The sequence below is a fragment of the Lithobates pipiens genome, unplaced genomic scaffold (assembly GCF_037356315.1).
Source record: "Lithobates pipiens isolate NorthernLeopardFrog02 unplaced genomic scaffold, aLitPip1_a1.2 Scaffold_3, whole genome shotgun sequence".
NCBI classification, from domain to species: domain Eukaryota; kingdom Metazoa; phylum Chordata; class Amphibia; order Anura; family Ranidae; genus Lithobates; species Lithobates pipiens.
In genome coordinates, this window is record NW_027507790.1 from 67425798 (window position 1) to 67447602 (window position 21805).

Below are 21805 nucleotides of genomic sequence, written 5' to 3' on the forward strand. Positions count from 1 at the left end.
CATGGAGATGTAGGCCTTCCATGTACGATTATAAGTCCTTCGAGAAGAGACTTCCGCGCATTTAGCATAGTGGAGATAACCAAAGCCGATAATGCCCCCACGGAGCCACCAATGCGCCTGACGCATCCGCCCAGGGATCTCTTGACCTGGCCACAAATCTCTGTACTTTTTCCGATTAAGCCGGGATGTTAAGAGATCCATATCTGGCATTCCCAACCTCAGGCAAATGAGCCGAAACACTTCTGGATGCAGTGACCATTCCCCCTGGTCCAGCAGCTGATGACTGAGGTAGTCCGGCTGCAAGTTTTCTACACCCGGAATGTATACGGCTGACGAAGCCGGGAAAACACGCGGCTCTACCCACTGTAGGATGTGAGTGACCTCCAACACTGCAGCCAAGCTTCTTGTACCTCCTTGATGGTTGATATACACCACCACCGTGGTGTTGTTCCAACTGGATCTTGACCGGACGCCTCTGCGACAATGTGGAGAGGCACCGCCTGATTGCCCGAAGCTCAAGCACATTAATCGGCAGGCGGGATTCTTCCTGCGTCCAGCGACCCTGAGCCGATTGCACGCCCCAAACTCCCCCCCCCAGCCAGTCAGGCTGGCGTCCGTTGTGATCCCCGTCCAATGAAGAAGAAACGACTTCCGAGACCGAAGAACCGGACACCTCAGCTACCAGAGAAGGGAATCCCTGACTAGCTGGCTCCCCCGATTTTGACAATCCAGGGATGTCAGAGATTTGTCCCATTTGGACAGGATCTCTTTCTGCAGCTCGAGTGTGGAGTTGAGCATACAGTACCGCCTTTAAAGTGGCTACCATGAGACCCAGAACTCACATGCAGAAACGCAGTGACGAACACCAGCGGGACACCAACAACTGCACCACCGATTGAAGAGTCTTCAGGTTGTCCGAAGGGAGAAAAACTCTCCCCTCTGCGGAGTCCAGAATCAATCTCAGGTAATCCAGGCGCTGAGTCGGCACCAACACTGACTTCTGGAGGTTCAACACCCAACCAAACTCCCAAAGAGTCTGTATGGTGATCTCCACATCCTCCCTTAATTCTGAGGCAGAAGCTGCCCTCAGGAGGAGATCGTCCAGGTAACCCACGATTGCGATCCCTCGCTGTCTTAGCAACACCAGAATTAGGGCTAGCACCTTGATGAAGACCCTTGGCACCGTCGATAGGTCAAAGGGGGGAGCTACAAATTTGTAGCGCTCGTCCGCAACCGCAAACCGTAAAAATCTGATGCCTGAAGCATATGGGGACATGCAAGTATGCGTCCTTGATGTCCAAAGACAGCAAGAAATCCAATTCCATCCTAAACCTTTGCACCTTCACGAAGCAGTTGAGGGCCTTGAGATCCAGGACCGGACGGACACCTTCTTTGGGACTACAGATTGGAGCAGAATCCCTGAAATCTTTCCGCCATCGGTACAGGTACTATCACCCCACGCAGCAGCAGGTCCTGTACTGCCCCAAACAGGGCCTCCCGACAAGCCGGAAGATGAAGGTTGGAGGGAAAAATCTGTTTGGCGGACAAGAAAGAAACTATCTTTTAGCCTGACGAAACAAGCTTGCAGACCCGCTGGTCGGAAAGGAGGGAGGTTTACCATACTGCAAACTCCCGAAGGCGAGAGTCGGACGGGGGCAAACCTTCATGCCGCAACAGATTTGTTCGCCGGCTTGCTAAACTAAGGACACTTTTGTCCCTCAGCAGACACCTTGTCGGACTGGGAACACTTACCTGCCGACCCGGGCGGACGAAAAATCCGCTTCTGAGCGGAAAAGGAGGGCCCCTGCCTATGGTGCAACAACTTAGCCCATTCAGTAAGCGTCTGACACCAAGGCTGTGGCTAACTCTGGCTACAATGCTGACCCAACCACCATAAACATGGACCGGGAAACCGCCTCTGCCCTTCTGTCGGCAGGGTCCTTGAAAGACAGGGACGCTTCCACCGGAATTGTGGTTACCTTATTTAACCTGGATACCGGGGAGGGGGCGGGGTCAACAACCAGAAATGCCCATTTATTCAGTCAAATCTCCTCAAAGGGTTAACGCACCGCCCTTCGTCTCGGGACCGAAAAGGCCCTCTGCGGGCTTCCCCACTCCTTGTAAATAAACTTATCAAAATAAGTTAAATACGCGAACACCTTAGCAGTGAAGGCCGGCTTGTGGGACCCAAAAAGGACCTACACCTCTGCAGATGCCCCCGCCGTATCCTCTAGCTTTAAGGTATCCCGCAAAGTGCTCCTACTAGTGCTTTTTCCTGCACTGACCCAGACATGGAGTCATCCTCACTCATCCTCTGAAATGTCGGGGGCCGCCTGCCACAGCGGGACCAGAGTCTGAATCAGAGCTCTCCCCAGAGGACCCCCCTTGCGCCTGCACACCACCACAACCCTGGCAACAAAAGATTCCAGGACCGCCAACAGGGCATCCATAGGCACCGCAGGTGCAGGGGAAAGCAGGTGCTATAACAAGGATGTCTAGGGAAGAACCGCCAGCGTCTGACGCCATGCTGGCCTACTCTCACCTGTCACCCTTAGGGACCTAAGACAAGTAACAAAAAATATCCACCCTCCTAGCTGCCACAGACTGAGGGGCCCTTCACAAGATTCACCATCCTGACCCAGGTACTGCGCTGTAGTACCGCCATCCGCTCTCCCCTCTGCCTGCCACGAGGTGTCATGCGTCAGTTTTGCGCTGTTCCAGGTCTAACCAGTGTCCAGCGCTAGAGAATAACAGGTCTGAGGCTACTAAAAAATTCAGAGACCACCAGGAAAATGGCCACCGGACTCAAAGAAAATGGCCGTGGTTAAGCACATGGCTGAGGCTACAAGAAAATGCCCGTGGCCACCAGGAAATGGCAGCGGCTCCCTCGACGGCCAGTTCCCACATGCAGCACACACACACTCCAAAAAAACTGCACTAAAATAGGGAAAAGGTAAGCGGACCACCAACAACCAAGCATAGTCCCCTGCCAGGACCCAGAGACCCCCCCCCCCCCGAGCACCCCACTGCCAGGTACGTGCTCCGCACCCCCTATGCCCAGTCACACAGTGTCGCCTTAGCATGGGGAGGAGGGAAAGGGACAGGGAGAGACCCCCTAGTCGACCTCCCAGGGAATGCCCAGCTGCTCCATCCTGCCGAAACAGGTGGAACTGTAATTACCTTTCCTTTCGGGACTGCTGGGCGCATTCCACGGACAGACCCATCACCCGAGCAGTACGAGGTGGCTGTCGGCCACGGCACACTGACACGGACAGCAGTAGCCCGGTCATATATGTGCCCCGGAGCATATAGCTCACCGACCTCCCCTGGACCAGACGGAACATGACATGGACGACCCAGCACATAGCTAAGGTCTGCACACGCTCGATGGCCAGGCTGGGGAGACTACCAGCATCTATATTATCCAGCCTGCCACCCAGCCCGGTCATATATGTGCCCCGGAGCATATAGCTCAACGACCTCCCCTGGACCAGACGGGGCATGACGTGGATGACCCAGCACATAGCGAAGGTCTGCACACGCGCGATGGCCAGGCTGGAGAGACTTCCAGCATCTATATTATCCAGCCTGTCACCCATCACAGCTGTTGACTGTAGATCACAGGAATCAAAAGAAATAGCAGAAAAAGAAAAAATTCCAAGGATGTTTGGTCCCCACAGGGAGCCAGGTCCTTCTCCTAGACTAGGCAGAAAAAAACTGAGCTGCTGGTAGCAGAGTGAGGGGTTATAGCCAGTAAGACCGCCCACTGGGCGGTACTGTACAGCCTTGCTGTTTTTATGTGTTCTGCCTAGTCCTCTCCTGAAGGTGGCGATATAACCCTGAAGTCAAGATTAAAGGTGCTGTGTCCGTCAAAGAACGAAATAGAAAAGGACAAATGTTATTTGGGTACAACATCACACGACCGCACAATTGTCAGTTAAAGCAGTGCAGTGCCGTATCGCAACAAATGGTCAGGTCAGTAGGGGGTAAATCATTCCAGGGCTGAGGTGGTTAAGGCTGGGTTCACACCTCTGATGGATGCGCCTTGCAGCAGCGGTCCAGTGCGCCCATTCTCCGTTTCAGGGATGAATCAGGGCCAAATGTTTGCCTGAATTCAGCCCTAAAACAAAGCCAAAGACACAGTGTTCCTATGCAAGCCACTCCGCAGCCGCAACGGAGATATGGGTACAAGCTCCATAAAGAGTCGGTCACAATCTCCTGTCATGCGAATTGGATGCAGGGAAACCCGCATCTAATTCGCATAGGTGTGAACCTAGCCTCACACCTTGGACTGTCAGTGAATATGTAACTATGGAAACCGATGCATTTGTGTATGTACTTATGTCTACCAGAATTTTTTATTGTATGTATTAAGTGTTTAAATGTTCAATAAAAAATTGTGTATATTTTATACCCTGTTTGTGTCGCACAAAGTCCCTTGGGCATCCTTCTCTGTACAAGAATTAGAAGGGACCTTACTTCAATGCTGGGGAACAGCAATTATCCTGAGAGAGTTCACTGGTATTCCTCAGTGCCATCTGGAGCACAAGTGCTATTACACCTTTTTTTTTTCCCTGAGCTGCTTTGAATCTCGTCTCCACCGTTACTCAGTGAAAGGATCCATTGTGTGGTACTCAAAAAATAGATTTGGATTGAGAGGTTTTGTGAGTCCATAAAGGGAGCTGCTATAGCTCAGGCACTAATCGATGACCTGTTACTGAGTCTCTGGTACAGCAGGCAGAAGATCAGCCAACATGCTTCTTGCATTCTCAGTGGAAATGACAGGCGGGCGAGCATCAACCAGATTACAAAACAATAGAAAACATAAATACTTGCGCTATGTGAAACTAATCAATACAAGACCCCTGCAGCTGCTCTACACCAAGTGCCACATTACTTAACCAGTTCCCGACTGACGCACGCCGATGTACGTCGGCAGAATGCATTTCTGGGCAAATGGGCGTACCTGTACGTCCCTTTAAATATGCCGCCATGCCATCGCGTGCGCGCCAACCGGGACCGCCGTGAGTCAGGTCGCGGTTCCCACGGACTCGAACGCCGCGAGGATACCCGCGATCGCCTTACGAGGAGGAAGAATGGGGAGATGGTAATGTAACCAAGCATATCACCATTTTACCTAGTGAGTGTCACTGATCTCTGCTCCCTGTGATCGGGGGCAGAGATCAGTGACGTGTCACACGTAGTCCGTTCCCCCCCCCACAGTTAGAAACACTCTCCAGGAAACACTTAAACCTAAGCCTGCCCCCTGGTGTTTAACCCCTTCACTGACATTTACACAGGAATCAGTGCATTTGTATAGCACTGATTGCTGTATAAATGACAATGGTCCCAAAAATGCGTCAAAAATGGCAGATGAAAAAAACGTATAAAAATGCCATAAAACTATCCCCTATTTTGTAAACGCTATTACTTTTGCGCAAACCAATAAAACGTTTATTGCGATTTTTTTTTTACTAAAAATATGTAGAATACGTATCGGCCTAAACTGAGGATAAAACATTTTTATATATTTTTGGGGGATATTTATTATAGCAAAATGTAAAAAATAATGTGTTGTTTTTTTCCAAATTGTCACTCTTTCTTTGTTTATAGCGCAAAAAAAAAAAAATGGGTGATCAAATACCACCAAAAGAAAGCTCTATTTGTGGGGGAAAAAAATGGAAAATTGTATACTCACCTTTCCGTAATTTTCCTTTCCTGACGCATCTTCATGGCAGCACACACATTGGGTTGTGACTCCGCCCCCACAACCTGACAGGATTGGATGAACTATAAATTTGAAGGGGAGACCTCCTGCTGCATTCTCTGTAAATATCATCACAAAAGAAACAGGGAGGGCAACTGTGTGCTGCCATGAAGATGCGTCAGGAAAGGAAAATTACGGAAAGGTGAGTATACAATTTTCCATTTTCCTGACGCCTTCATGGCAGCACACACTGGGAAATAACTCGCCAGTCGGGTGGGTGCAAGTAAAATAATATTTATTCCTTATAATGCTGAAGAAATGGCTCTAATGATGGATCTGCCGAAGTCTGCCATGGATAAATGAGCGGAATCCACCTTGTAGTGGGAAATAAAGGTATTCCTGGAGGACAATGTTGCTGCCCTGCATATTGTCTCTGGTGAGACCCTGCAATACGCTGCCCAAGAGGTAGCCACTGCCCTAGTTGAATGAGCCCCGATGTCTTCAGGAATCGCCATATGCTGGGTGGAGTAAGCTTTTTTAATGGTTCTGACTAACCAGGATGCAATAGTGCGTGAGGAGGCGGCTTGTCCGCGCCTGGTTCCATGGGGAATGATCAAAAGAGAGTCCGTTTTCCTAAAAGAGGTGGTAGCAGTTAAGTAGTTCATGATGGTTGTTTTGACATCTAGTGGATGAGGATTACCCTGATTGTCAGTGAATGATGGAAGGATAAAGAAAAAAGAAGAGAACTGCGCAATCCCCAATATTTCTATTAGGATTTAAACCAATCTACCTTAAACAGGTGTATCTTGTGATCTATAACTCTAACACACCAAACTTATGATTAAATAAACCATAAAACATTACTTATAATTGTATACAGTGAATATATATGTTCCCTCATAGGCTATGAACCAAAAAGGAAAAAACATGTGCAATTCAAAGAAAAAAAGGCATATAAAGTAAACTCAAACGGTTCTAAAACTATATGTGATAACATAAAGTCCATAAACAGTCCAACTGGAGAGACACCCTGTGTGGAAGGGATCTATTCAATCGTAAAGCTTTTCAATCAGCGTGAAGAAAAACCAGGTGCACCTCCACCAGACAAGTGATAATAGCCCCTTACCAGATGTCCCGGTAGGGAGCGCTTAATCACAAAATGGGTCTGCAGATGGATCAAACTTGAGCCCTCCAAATGGAACACTATCGTAAGGCAGGTTAGGAGATACAACAGTCATAAACCGTCCAGCATGGGAAGACGCTGTTTGAAGCGGGACTCAGATGTATGGCATTGTAGAATCAAGGAGGGTTCACCATAGGGAGGAAAAAAAGCGCTCCAAATAGTGTAAAATCATTTATTAAAACGAATATAAAAAACAAGAGATGCACTTACAAACATGAAAGAACATCGGGCATATCATCAAACTGGGCAAGCGTCGGCCGATCGCGAACACCAATCGATATCCCTTCTAGTACCGGTTCACATGAGGCAAGTAAGTGTGTCACGCCCACCCAACGCGTTTCGTGAAAAATTCACGTCATCTGGGGTATGGGTGACACGCCATATTGCCTCCATTAAATAGTGAATGTTGGAACAAGCCACCTCCTCCGCTGTTTGAGAGCCTCTTTCACTTCCGGGGTCAAAGGGCCAAGCCTCACTCCCATATCCAATAGAATGCGAGGTCAAAGGGCCAAGACAGCGGAAGTGATGCTCCCATGTCCAATGACGTGCAAGATCAGGGGGCCAGGGCGGCGGAAGTGATCCATACAATCACCCGCCCCTCTCTGTTTACGTCTGAAAAAGGCGCTCCTTACGACGGCGTGACAATGTGCGCCGTTCATCCGTCTGCTACGTACGGCGCAGTGTCATCCGCTCGTTACGCCCATTACAGTGAAAGCGAGACATGGTATCAGATGGAGCGCACACACTTCCTTGTAGTGGGTGGTGTGCGCCGCCCATCCGCTCGCCACGCACGTCGTGTTGTCATCCGCTCGTGATCCACGATGTGACGTCATCCGCTCGTTACGTACGGCGTGTTGTCACGCCGTCGTCAGGAGCGCCTTTTTCAGACGTAAACAGAGAGGGGCGGGTGATTGTATGGATCACTTCCGCCGCCCTGGCCCCCTGATCTTGCACGTCATTGGACATGGGAGCATCACTTCCGCTGTCTTGGCCCTTTGACCTCGCATTCTATTGGATATGGGAGTGAGGCTTGGCCCTTTGACCCCGGAAGTGAAAGAGGCTCTCAAACAGCGGAGGAAGTGGCTTGTTCCAACATTCACTATTTAATGGAGGCAATATGGCGTGTCACCCATACCCCAGACGACGTGAATTTTTCACGAAACGCGTTGGGTGGCGTGACACGCTTACTTGCCTCATGTGAACCGGTACTAGAAGGGATATCGATTGGTGTTCGCGATCGGCCGACGCTTGCCCAGTTTGATGATATGCCCGATGTTCTTTCATGTTTGTAAGTGCATCTCTTGTTTTTTATATTCGTTTTAATAAATGATTTTACACTATTTGGAGCGCTTTTTTTCCTCCCTATGGTGAACCCTCCTTGATTCTACAATGCCATACATCTGAGTCCCGCTTCAAACAGCGTCTTCCCATGCTGGACGGTTTATGACTGTTGTATCTCCTAACCTGCCTTACGATAGTGTTCCATTTGGAGGGCTCAAGTTTGATCCATCTGCAGACCCATTTTGTGATTAAGCGCTCCCTACCGGGACATCTGGTAAGGGGCTATTATTACTTGTCTGTTGGAGGTGCACCTGGTTTTTCTTCACGCTGATTGAAAAGCTTTACGATTGAATAGATCCCTTCCACACAGGGTGTCTCTCCAGTTGGACTGTTTATGGACTTTATGTTATCACATATAGTTTTAGAACCGTATGAGTTTACTTTATATGCCTTTTTTTCTTTGAATTGCACATGTTTTTTCCTTTTTGGTTCATAGCCTATGAGGGAACATATATATTCACTGTATACAATTATAAGTAATGTTTTATGGTTTATTTAATCATAAGTTTGGTGTGTTAGAGTTATAGATCACAAGATACACCTGTTTAAGGTAGATTGGTTTAAATCCTAATAGAAATATTGGGGATTGCGCAGTTCTCTTCTTTTTTCTTTGTCTCTATATGTATATTACATTTTGGGTATATATTAGAACTGCTGCATCACACATTTTCGTTAAGTACACACTGTAGCGCAGATTTCCTCTCCTTTTTTTCAATGATGGAAGGATGATGTCTTGGTTGTAATGCCACTTTGGGTATGAAGTGTTCAGAAGGTCTTATGCCCCGTACACACGAGCGGACTTTTCGACATCCAAACTCCGACGGACTGAGTCCGGCGGACTATCCGATCGTGTGTGGGCTGCAACGGACTTTAGCGAAGCTAAAGTCTGACGGACTTTAGAAATGAAGCATGCTTTAAATTTTCCCGACGGAACTCCGCCGGACCCGGTCCCCTTTGAAAAATCCGCTCGTGTGTGTGCTACTCCGACGGACTAAAACCGACGCTAGGGCAGCTATTGGCTACTGTCTAGGAACTTCCTACGTCGAATCCAGTCGTACGTCATCACGTTCGACTCCGTCGGAGTTTGGTGTGATGGTGTGTGGTCAAGTCCGTTCGGTCGAAAAGTCCGCCAGAACTCCGTCGGAACTCCGGCGGAACTCCGGCGGAACTCCTTTGGAGGTCTGTCAGACTTAATCCCTCTCGTGTGTACGGGGCATTAGGACTACTTTGTCGGGAAAGAGAACTAAGTGAGGCTCCGAAACCATTAATGCTTGGATCTCCGACACTCTCCTAGCTGATGTAATCACAATGAGAAAAGACAGTTTTAAAGTCAAGTCCCATAAAGAGATAGTTTCAAATGGAACAAACGGAGGAGAAGAGAGAGCATGGAGAACTATTGAAAGACCCCATGATGGAAAGACTGGCCTCCTGGGGGGTTTAATCTTTAGATAGGCTCTCAAAAATTGGATTACCAATGGGTGGAATGCCCACTTAGTATCTGTTTTAGCTGACAGAGCTGATACCTGAACCTTTAGGGTACTTAAACTTAGATCCTTGTTGATCCCCCACCTGGAGGAATTCCAGGACTTGAGAGGGTTCCGGACAAAGGGAATTCCATCCTTTCTGTTGTGCCATGAAGCAGAATCTTCCCCAAACCTTTGAATAGATGATATTGGTAGTGGCTTTCCTGGCTTGCATCAGGGTTGATATGACTTCATGAGAACACCCTTGCGCTCTTAGTCTAGCCCTCTCAATCTCCAGGCCATCGGTTTTATTTCTCTGGTGCAGGATGTAAAAATTGACCTTGAGACAGAAGATCTGGAGTTATTGGGAGAGGAACTGGAGGTTGAAGGCTGAGCTGTAAGAGTGTCGTGAACCACGGCCTCCTCTGCCACAGTTTAATAATCGCAATTACTGTCACCGAGGATCTCCGAAGCCTGGATAGGAACCTCGCAATTAACGGAGTTGGAGGGAATATATACTCCAACTTGAAGTTCCATGGGTGAACTAGACAGTCCACTCCCTCCGCCGATGGGAATTAACCTCTTGACAGGAATCTGTGGCACTTGGTATTCGTCGGAGTGGCTGCTAAATCTACTTCCAGCGTTCCCCAGATTTCCGTAAGGAGGGAGAAAGTCAGAGGGTTTAACGACCACTCGTTGTTGGATAGCGTTTCTCGACTCAGGCAGTCGGCTAATATGTTCTGTGCCGCTGGGACATACACTGCTTTTAAACTTGTTAGGTGTATCTGAGCCCATTCCAAGATGGGCCGAGCTTCTTCCATCAAGGTGGCACTCCTGGTACCCCCTTGCTTCTGAACATAAGAGGGTCCTCCATGGGTGCTGTGTCAGTCGGTGAATTACAGAGAAAAGGATTTTACGTTGAGTACAAAAATCCTATTTTCTCTTATATTCACCGACCGACACAGCTCCTCTCTGTAACTAAATGGGACATCCCCAAGCAGTGCCAAACGAGGAAAAAACAGCATTAAAACTTCATCCACCATGGCAAGTGGGAACTAGGGAAAATAAACCCACAAAAAAAAACGCAGTGTACGGGAAAACACACCGCCATATAACCGGGTATCCTCAACAGGAGAGATCCCGAACACCGCAAACTTTATGCGGAAGCAATGCAATAGTGCATTAACAAACAGTAATGCGTTTTTATCGAAAAACTAGGAAAAAACTCAATTGCAACTACACGGCCGCCTGCAAAATTTTGCGGCCAAAACAGGCATCAGCCGATGCACTGACGTCTACCTTGTAGAACTTTGTAAATGCATGGACAGACGACCAGGTCGCCACCTTACACACCTGAGCGACCGACGCTTGGTGACAGAAGGCCCAAGACATTCTGATTGCCCTGGTAGATTGGGCCGTGACAAGCAAGGGGGGCACCTGCCCCTTCAAGGCGTAGGATTGTACTACAATCTGTCTGATCCACCTAGAAATGGTGGCAGACGAGACCGCCATACCCTTCTTTGGACCAGCCACCGAAACAAACAGTGAGTCTGACTTCCGAAACGGAGCTGTGGCAGACAAATACACTTTTAGAGCCCTAACCATGTCGAGAGTGTGAAGGGCCACCTCTCTGGGGTGCTTCGGCTTAGGACACAACGATGGTAATGCAATGTCCTCATTGATATGAAAGGCCGAGACCACCTTAGGTAGAAAGGACGGTTGCGGATGCAACACCACCTTATCCCTGTGGATGACCAGATAAGGCAACTTGCAGGACAAGGCCGCCAACTCCCTGAACCTAAACCCTCCTGGCCAATGTTGTGGCCACTAGGAAAACCACCTTCTGTGAAAGGGTCAACAAGGGAATCTCCCTGATATTCTCAAACGGCGGCTTTTGAAGCGCCGACAACACCAGGTTCAAATCCCACGGAGGCAACGGTGGAGGCACCGGTGGGACTACATGTTGTACCCCCTGAACAAAGGTACTCACTAATGAATGAGATGCCAGGGATCGCTGGAAAAAGACAGCCAGAGCTGAAATTTGCCCCGTAATGATGCTCAACGCCAACTTCTGGTCTACACCTTGCTGAAGAAACAGCAGGATCCTGGATATAGAAAAGAAGCGCGGATGCCACCCTTTCTCCTCACACATAGAGATATAGGCCTTCCAGGTACGATGGTATATCTTCCTTAAAGAAGATTTCTGCGCCCTCAACATAGTTGGAATCACCGAGTCAGACAGACCCCGGATCCTCAGCCCTCTCAATAGCCATGCCGTTAAAGCCAGCGATGGTAAAGCAGGGTGAAAGATTGGACCTTCAGATAAGAGGTCCCCTAGCAGCGGCAGCCTCCAGGGAGTGTCTACCACCAGACGCACCAGGTCTACGTACCAGGGCCGCTGAGGCCAATCTGGGGCCACCAGGATTACCGGGATTCCCTCAGCTTCCACTCTCCGCAGCAGGCGTGGCAACAGTTTTAGCAGAGGAAAGGCGTAGATCAGCTGGTACTGATCCCATGGAGCCACCAGCGCTGCTGACGCGTCTGCCCACGGATATCTTGACCTGGACACGAATCTCGGCACCTTCCGGTTGAGGCGGGAGGGCAATAGATCCACATCTGCTGTGCCCCATTTCAGGCACAACCGCCTGAATATCTCCGGATGCAATGCCCATTCTCCTGGGTCTAGCATCTGTCGACTCAGATAGTCCGCCTGCCAATTTTCCACCCCCAGGATGTAAATGGCTGACAGGGCCGGAACGTGTCGCTCTGCCCACCGAAGTATGTGAGCGACTTCCCGAGCAGCGGCTGAGCTTCTTGTTCCCCCTTGGTGATTTATGTATGCCACCGCCGTGGCGTTGTCCGACTGTATCCTGGTCGGACGGCCTTGAAGACACGTCGACCATGTGTGGAGGCAAAGCCTGATCGCTCTCAATTCAAGCAGATTGATCGGCAACTTGGATTCGTCTGTCGACCAGAGGCCCTGAGCCGACTGAATCCCCATCACTCCACCCCAGCCTGATAAGACTGGCGTCCGTAGTGATCACCATCCATTTCAGAGGAAGGAATGATTTTCCGGACTGTATCACAGAGGACCTCAACCACTAGATCAGAGAGTCCCTGACTGGCTGGCTCACCTGGATCTGTCGATCCGGGGACAATGGAGATTTGTCCCATTTTGTCAAAATCTCCTTCTGCAGTACTCTGGTGTGGAACTGGGCATAAGGTACTGCCTCGAAGGAGGCTACCATGAGCCCCAGTACTCGCATGCAAAAACGGAGCGACGACCACTTGCGGTTCATCAGTAGTTTGACCGCAGATCTGAGAGGAGAAAGACCCTCGCTTCCCTGGAGTCCAATAGTAAACCCAGGTACTGCAGACGTTGGGTCGGTACAACCACCGACTTCTTTAGGTTCAACAGCCACCCAAATTCTCGCAGAGTCTGCATGGTGATCGCATCCTCCTCCAATTCTGAGGCGGAAGATGCTCTCAGGAGGAGATCGTCTAGGTAACCCACGATCACGATCCGGCAATGTCGCAGCAATGCCAATACTGGAGCCAGTACTTTGCTAAAGACTCGGGGGACTGATGCCAGGCCAAAGGGAGGAGCCACAAATTGGTAGTGGGCTTCCCCGACAACAAAATGCAGAAATTTTTGATGCCAAAGGGATATGGGTATGTGCAGGTACGCATCCTGGATGTCCAAGGATGCCAGGGAGTCCCCTTGGTGGAGTGCAGTGACTACTGCGCGAACCGATTCCATTCTGAACCTCTAAACTGTTACAAAGTGATTGAGGGCTTTAAAGTCCAAGATAGTACCCTTTCCTTCTTGGGAACCACAAACAGATTTGAGTAGAACCCCTGGAAGCGTTCCGATTTCGGAATTGGTACAATCACCCCCTGATTCAGCAAGTCCCTCACCGCCCCTAACAGGGCCTCCCGGCGAACCGGGGATACGGGTATGCTGGAGGGGAAGAATCTGTTCGGCGGCCAAGAGAGAAACTCTATCTTGTAGCCTGTGGAAATCAGGTCGCAGACCCATTGGTCGGATAACCGGGAGGTCCACCGGGTTGCAAACTCCCAAAGGCGACCCCCCACCCGATATGTGGGTGGGGGCAAACCTTCATGTGGTAGCACTTTTGTTCGCAGGCTTGGTAGGCTTGCGGTTCCAGGGACGCTTTTGACCATCCGTGGACGTCCTGTCGGGCTGGGAACATTTTGTCTAAGCACTGGTTGAACGAAAAAGCCGATTGTGAGCGGAAAGAGGGCCTTTGCCTGCGGCGTGGCTCCTTAGCCTTCCTGGTCTGTGGGAGTAGTGTACTCTTAACACCCATGGCATTTTTAATAATGTCATCCAACGAAGCTCCAAAGAGCCGGTCGCCAAGGAAGGGAAGATCCGTCAGGGCTTTTTTGGATGCCTGGTCAGCACACCAGCCTTTTAGCCAAATCAGGCGCCTCAGCACCACAGCTGACACTGAAGCCCTAGATAACAGAAGAGTATCCATGGCCACGGCACAAACATACTTGAGGCCTTGCACTAGTTGGTCTGCTAGTTCCACGCAGACAGGGGAGGGCCTGTTGCTCTCCCAATTTGCGGTGCAAACGTTTTGCCCACTCAGTCAGTGTCTGCGACACCAGTGCGGATGCCAGTAATGGTCGCACGGCTGACCCCACAACCGTAAACAAGGAACGAGTCACCGCCTCTGCCTTCCTATTCGTGGGATCCTTGAATGCAGGAGTCCCCTCAACCAGGATCGTGGTTAATTTATTTAACCTAGATACCATTTCTTGAGAAGGCTTTCCTCAAAGGGGTAGCACACCGCCATGTTTTTGGGGACCGAAAAGGTCCTTTGCGGCCGACCCCATTCCCTGTAGATGAACTTGTCAAAATAAGTCAAATACGGGAACAACTTAGGTGAACGTGCTGGCTTGCGGGACCCAAACGGGACCGATACATCAACAGAGGCATCCGCTGGTTCCTGGATCTTCAGGGTATCACGCACAGCTGTGATAAGTGCTACAACAAGCGCTTTGTCACGCCCAGACCCAGACGGGGAATCATCCTCGCTGTCCGAATGGTCCTGGTCAGCCTCGTCTGATAGGTCAGAGCAGGGGTCACCAGCCACAGCAGGGCCCGAGTCTGCATCAGAGCTCTCCCCAGAGGACGGGGGGCAGGGGCCTTTTACGCGCACCTTTCCTTCCACGCACTGCCTCTATTTTAGCAACAAAACAGTTAAGGACCGCCGTCAGGGTGTCCATGGGCACATCGCTATCCGCAGGTGACCCGTTTGCAATAGCCTGGATTTCGGGGGAAGAAACACCAGTGTCTGAAGCCATGCTGACCCTACCCTGTCTGTCAACTGCAAGGGGACTTGGGACAGTGAAGGTCCCGCCCTCCTGCTGCCGCTGCCTGGGGGGGTTCCTAGCGCCAGACTCACCACCCTGGGGCATTCTGCGATGGTCACTAGCTTTGCCTGTAGTCCCCAGGAGGTTACCCAAGTGCAGAGTGAGGAAACTGTCAGCAGCAGCTGTAGAAAATAGCGGTGAGACGATCTGCAGAGCTTGCACCGGCGTTCAGGAAATGGCCATCCAGCGTCCTGTATACACAGTGGACACAGGAAACAGCATGTGAGAGCACATGTAATGCTGTCACAAGAGAACTGCGGTGAAAAGAGCACTCGGGCTTCAAAAAAATGGGCGCCAATGTAACTAATAGGAAAATCTAGAAAATGGCCACCGAGTCTCACAAGGGGAACCTGTTCTACACTCAGTCAAAATGGCCGCCGGACAGCTCCATGCGGTGACAGGAAAAATCATCCAACAGCGCTGCCTTAAACCAGCAAGAATACCCCCACAGACACCTTTTGGGACCCCCCTCACAGGAACCAGGACCAGCGCTAGCCGCACAGACCCCCCACAGGTGAGAGACCCAGCAATCCCCATTCACACACCGCCCGAAGCACATGCAGCCGCCCACCCCGGGGGAGGGTAGATAGGGACATGGGAGAGAAGAGAAGGAGGTGAGGTGGCCCCCAAATCGACCTCCCAGGGAATGCCCGGCTGCTCAACTCCCCGAGGAGGGAGAGCCGTACTTACCAGTCCTGAAGAGCTGGTAGACATTCCATCACAGACCCACTCCTGCGCAGTTACAGGGTGGCTGCTGGCCCGGTATACTTTGATCCAGATAAGTAGCCCGGTCATATGTATACCTCGGAGCATTGAAGCTCACCGACCACCTCTGGAGCTGAGGTATGTCATGGCCTGCCGAGCCTTAGCTGCAACCTGCACACGCTCGATGGCTGGACTGGGGGGACTACAAGGATAACTCAACCAGCCTGTCACCCAGCCGGCAGTTGATAGAAGATCCCAGGATCTTTTATCTTGTGCAAAAGCCTCAATCCTGCATCAAAAAATGCACCAAAGGGCCCGCAGGGTTCTTAGGTAATTCTCCTTCACTAGGCAAAATAAAACGGAGTCTGCTGGGGCAGCAGGGAGGATTATTAGCACAGGGTCCGCCCCCCGGGGCGGTACTGAAAGTTCTGTGTATTGTGTTACAATGTTGCCTAGTTCTCGTAAAGGCAGGCTAACAAACCAATTTAGTTACAGAGAGGAGCTGTGTCGGTCGGTGAATATAAGAGAAAAAGACGTCAATTTTGTTTGGGAACCACATCGCACGACCACGGAATTGTCAGTTAAATAAATATTATATATATATATATATATATATATATATATATATATATATATATATATATATATATATATATATATATATACACAATATCATCATTATTAACATAAGTGACAAAATAGAAAATTATGTTGAAAAAAATCTTATTTCCAAATAGTGATTCATTCAACAAGTATTAAAATGCTTGGTGCTCCAAATTTCATAGAAAAAGTGCGGAATTGCTCCAGGTAAACATGCTGTGCAATGTGCCACACTCCCCTCTTGTATCCCTACTCCCCCAAAAAAACAGACCCTCAGCTTTTCAGCCTGGGGGTCAGACTAGCTTGTATCTGGCAGTGGGAATCTCACAAATCTTTTGATATCCTTAATTAGGTTTCCAAATTACTGCTCAGAAGAACAGCTTGAATTCCACCAGGCTCAATAAAGAGAAAAAGGTACTCATAGTGAAGTACTAGTAAAATAAATTTGCGCAATAAAAATCTCACTTACAAAATATCTAGAAAGAACAGGCGTTTCAGTGTTAGAAAAGGCTCTTCCGGGTTCGCCATGGCTTGGCGTGCATTTCACGGAGGGCAGCAGAAGTGATGTCATTGGTTAGGGAATCGGAAATTGAGTCAATGCATGTCGCCCCTCCCACAGGGCGTCATGTCATCAAGGGGCCACCCCCCACCCTGGATTTCACTGCTGCCCTACACACAGTGCTCCAGCTCTCTGCAACACACTGCTGCCATACACAGACTTATTATTAGGACTCACACTCTCTGTGCTCCCTCCTACAGTCCACGATCACCCTGCTTTTGGAAGTCCCCTCCTCCTTCACCTCTAACTCTCACCACTACTCCTGGTGCCTCACTCACAGGAGCCAGAACTACAGAGGAGGCTTCAGGTATCAATGCAGAACACTGGAAAGAACATTGGGCGGTATATATCCGCCACAATGTTGATTTTCGGCAGAACCCCTGGGGGTTCTGTGTAGCCCCGGTTAAGAAACACTGTACTAAACTATCAATTTCTAAGAAAGGAAATCTATTTACTTGATATTGTTTTCAAAAGCTAAAAGCCCAAATATGATTCTACACCCTTGCAGTCTTTCTTAACTTATTATTTATAACATATTTTTAGCAAAAAGGCACATAAAAATAATTAACATTACATAAACATTAGTCGTATGAGCCTTATGTCATGTCAGATTGAAAAACCCAACATTTATATCAAATTCAATGTTAACTTACCCGTTTTTGAAACTTTCACATGCTCAATCGTCTGCCTAGTGCAAACTCCAAGATCATGAAAATCGCGCTTTCTGCCACCACGGTCTCCTATTGATATGTCTTGAAAACCAGCTGAGAGAGCCAACTCTAAATTATGGAAAAAAAGAATATTTAAAACTAGACTTGATAAATGAAAAAAATAGATTTTTGCTTTATCTGTAAATTTTTCTTAGAGTACATTACAGAACACAGGATATCCTCATCTTCATTACAATAGGTTATGCTGCCACCTTCAGGTGATTGAACACTGGCAAATAAAACAGGAAATCTTCAAACAGGCATAATTAATCCCTTCCCTTTAGGTAAGGCTTCAGTTTTTGTAGGAAGTCATAAACCACAAAAGAAAAAGTGGTGAGATCCCTGTGTCCTGTAATGTACTCCAAGAAAAGGATTTGGCAGGTAAACCAAAAATCCTATTTTCTTTACTGCATATTCCAGAACACATCTTTATCTCCAATACAACAGGGATGTCCCAAAGCACTGGCTATGAAGGGAGGACAACATGGCAACATGCCAACAGGCCCCACACAACTAAACCAGAACAGGTTTGAACCTCACGCAGCAGCATGCAAAAGGTAGTGTCCAGAGAGGCTTGAACATCCACTTTGCAAAACTTTATAAAATATGAACTAAAGCCCAGGTAGAAGCTTTACAAAGTGGAGCTACCAGGGCCTGATGAAAAATAGCCCAGGCAAAATGACACTACTGGTATAAAGAAAATGTTACCAAAACTGATGGAGATTTTCTTCTCAATTGTGAGCTTGAGAAATAAGCTGGTAAATCGAGAGGTGGTAGACATGAAATCAGGGTGACCCTCACTTGGGTCTTTCAGAAGCACAAAGAAGAAATCCAACTGACAAATTAAACAGCCGAATAGGTAACACCTGATGGCACAAACCACATCTAACATGTAAAGAGCTTTGTTCCCTGGCTTTAGAGGATTAGGACAGAAAGACAGCAACATTGGGTCCTGGTTCAGATAGAACAAGAATCCACCCTGGCCAAAGTGTCGGTTGAAGATGTGGAAAGAACCCCCTTGGTACAATGTAACACCAGGAACTTGTTCCTTATAAGCATTGGTCCCCAACCTTTTTGGCACAGGGGACCTGCATAAAAGAAAATTTTGCCAAGGCCCGGTTTTCAGAAGCAATTTGTCGGGGGAATAGTTGGTGTTGGCGCTTCAATCAACCTCTGCACTATGATTGATATGGTGTCAGGATAACTGAAGCGCATTATTTCTATTAATACATTGTATTAAATGAAATTGTTAAACTCACCATAATACAGAATCAGGGGGAGCCCTGAGCATGTCACTTGCCACCAGATGCAGCTCATCACTTGGCATGTCGCCTGCCACCAGATGCAGTTTGTCACTTGTCATGTCGCCTGCCACCAGATCCAGTTTGTCACTTGTCATGTCACCTGCCTTTAGATGCGGCTTGTCGCATCACCTGCCTTCAGATGCAGCTTGTCACATCACCTGCCTTCAGATGCAGCTTATGACTTTCCACGTCGCCTGTCACCATATGTAGCTTATCACTTGTAATGTTACCTGCCTTCAGATGCTGCTTGTCACTCACCACGTTGCCTGCCATCAGATGCAGCTTGTCAGGTCACCTGCCTTCAGATACAGCCTGTCACCAGATGCGGATTGTCATCTGCCACCAGATGCGGATTGTCACTTGTCACGTCACCTGCCACCAGATGCGGATTGTCACCAGCTGAAGCTTCCCACTGCTGCCTGCCACCAAAAATACCATATGCTGTTTGTAACTTTTTAAATGCAAAGGTAATTTGGTGGCAGTTAACAGTGACAGCAAATCTGGCAATCTCTCCCCAGTTTTTCAGCACATGGCTCCCAGCGTGAGGGTGGGCAGTTAGAAACGATGTAATCTCTCTGCTGCTCACAGCTGCACAGTGAGTGCAGAATTGCGGTGATGCAGAGAGGGTGGTAAGAGATGATGTCATCTCTCTGCTCGCTTGCTCACCACTCTCGCTGCAAAGAGGCTATGGTCTGGTACAGGACCGCAGCCCAATGGTTGGCCGCCTTATAGGAAAGAGAATCCAATTCCAAAACTCTATGAGCCGAAGTAATGGCAACCAGAAAAATAACCTTCCGGGGTAGAAGTACCAAAGGAATTTCTAGGATGAGTTCAATCAGATTTCTGCAATACAGAAGGTACCAAGTTAAAGTGGTTTTAAACCCCAGTCATGAACTCTGACCTGGGCATATATTTCTGCAGTGTTTACTTATCTCTCTCCAAGTCCCGTTCCGTTTCTCTGTTAGCATAAATTCTGACAAGTTCTGACACACAAGATAAATAAGCTGGAAATTTGTAGGGGAGGGAACTTATAGATAGAGAAGCAGAGAGAGCTTGTCATTGTTACTCTGCCTATGGGGAAGGGGGTATGTGCCTTTTCTTCAATCAGCTTACACACAGCAGAATCCACACCCACTGTGTGAAACAGGAAGAAAGATTCTGACATGATGTGCACTTTCTAAAGACTGTAGAAAGCTGAAGACAATATACATGTAAAACATATTCAGGGAGATTTGTTTCATCTTAGCGTATCATCTGAGGCTATTCACTTTACTGGGTGTAGGAGAGGGTTTACATCAACTTTAAGATCCCACGGAATCAACAGGGACTAATCTGGTGGAACATCATAAGTGATGCTTTGCAAAAAGGCACACACCAAGAAGCGTAGGACTGCTGGTGCTGAAATCTGACCACTGATTGTACTCAAGGCCAGTCTCAGAAAAACTTCAGACTAGAGAAAAGCCAGACTGCAATCCACATCATACTTGCAACGATGAAATCCCCTAGGCCCCTTTCACACGGTTCAGATCCGGTTTTGCTCTGGGGAGGGGGGGCTGTCCACCGATTCCCTGCTGAGCTTAGCAGAGTTGCTGGGTGACAGGTTCATGTCTGATCCGCTTATGCAGAGCAAACAAAGCCCACTCTGCTCCATGAGCATTCGGATGTAAATGGACCGGCTGCCATCCAATCTGATCCAGCCAGACAGAGGGGAACGCATCCCTTTTGTTTGTCTCTGCCAAATCGTATTGGTGGTAGCCGGGTGTAAACAGACACAAGTCCATTTACATTTGACTGCCCAAAGAGGAGTATGGAGGGGCCATCTGAAAAACAGACAGGCAGTGAAAGGGGCCTTAGCCTCAAACCAAGAAAAATAACATTTCCAAGAACTATTGCAAAGTTCTTTAAGTCACCTTCCAAACCTTCAGCTGGGTAGGAATGAATGAATCAGAGACAATCATGCTGCTAAAAAAACACTGATTGTAAAGGTCCATGGAAGAGCGGAACTTAAGCCAAGAGGTTGTGTCAATTCAGAAGGGTCCAAGGATCGTCTACCGATATGTCAAGGTAACAAGCTCTGGTGCCTGGTAGAGCAATGAGAACCATTGGAATTATTTTCATTGAAATCCAGTAAAGCACACAAGGCATATGTTGTAAAAGTGGAAAGGCAGATTTGGGAAAACTGGTCCACTGTGAACACTCGATGATTCCTTGTCCTGGAGACAAACCTGTCCAGGTTTACAATAATGGACATTAGAAGATCCACATCCAGGGTCACCCCAACATTGCCAAAACTCCTAGAATACCTCTGAAGTGCTGGGCTGTGGAGGGGACAGGAGCGGCTAGCTCTGGCTTTCAGAGCCAGGTGCCGGTCCAGACTCCTGAGTTGATCCCAACCATATGGTCGTGATCTTTACCCAGCCTGAAACCCCCATCTATGACATCAGTCAACAGCAGGCTTCAGCCCCCTCTAGGCTGAAAACAGGTAGCGGGAGTGCAGAACGATCTGCACTCCTGTGATCCACAGGGGAAGTACAGCCAAACAAAGCTGTACTTCTCCATTAACAAGGTTCATAAAGGGTACCATAGACAGTCTCATTTGGAAAGTAATGGCATCAGAGAATCCAATAACTTTCCCATGCTACCAAGCCATTCTGTTGGAAGGCCTGGAAATAAAACTGGGTAAAGGGCACTGACGTGAAGAAATCTGTCAAGTCCACCTAAGTCCTCAGCAAGAGATTTGACCAGAGGTTCACTCTCCCCTGGACAGTATCCAGGGCCAAATATTCCCAAATATTACAACCTCTGTGTGTTGGAATTTGTAAATTCAGAA

The 21805-nt window shown here is 48.5% G+C and overlaps 1 protein-coding gene across 2 annotated transcripts in view; it reads right to left on the reverse strand.

Annotated features, from left to right (window-relative positions):
• The window catches only part of PIWIL1 (piwi like RNA-mediated gene silencing 1), a 510395-nt gene that overhangs the window by 430917 nt on the left and 57673 nt on the right, over positions 1-21805 (reverse strand). For both annotated transcript variants that reach the window (XM_077461809.1, XM_077461808.1), the window contains exon 4: positions 17615-17740. In XM_077461809.1, the coding sequence (XP_077317935.1) occupies positions 17615-17740 (126 nt within the window). The remainder of the gene's footprint in view (positions 1-17614; positions 17741-21805) is intronic.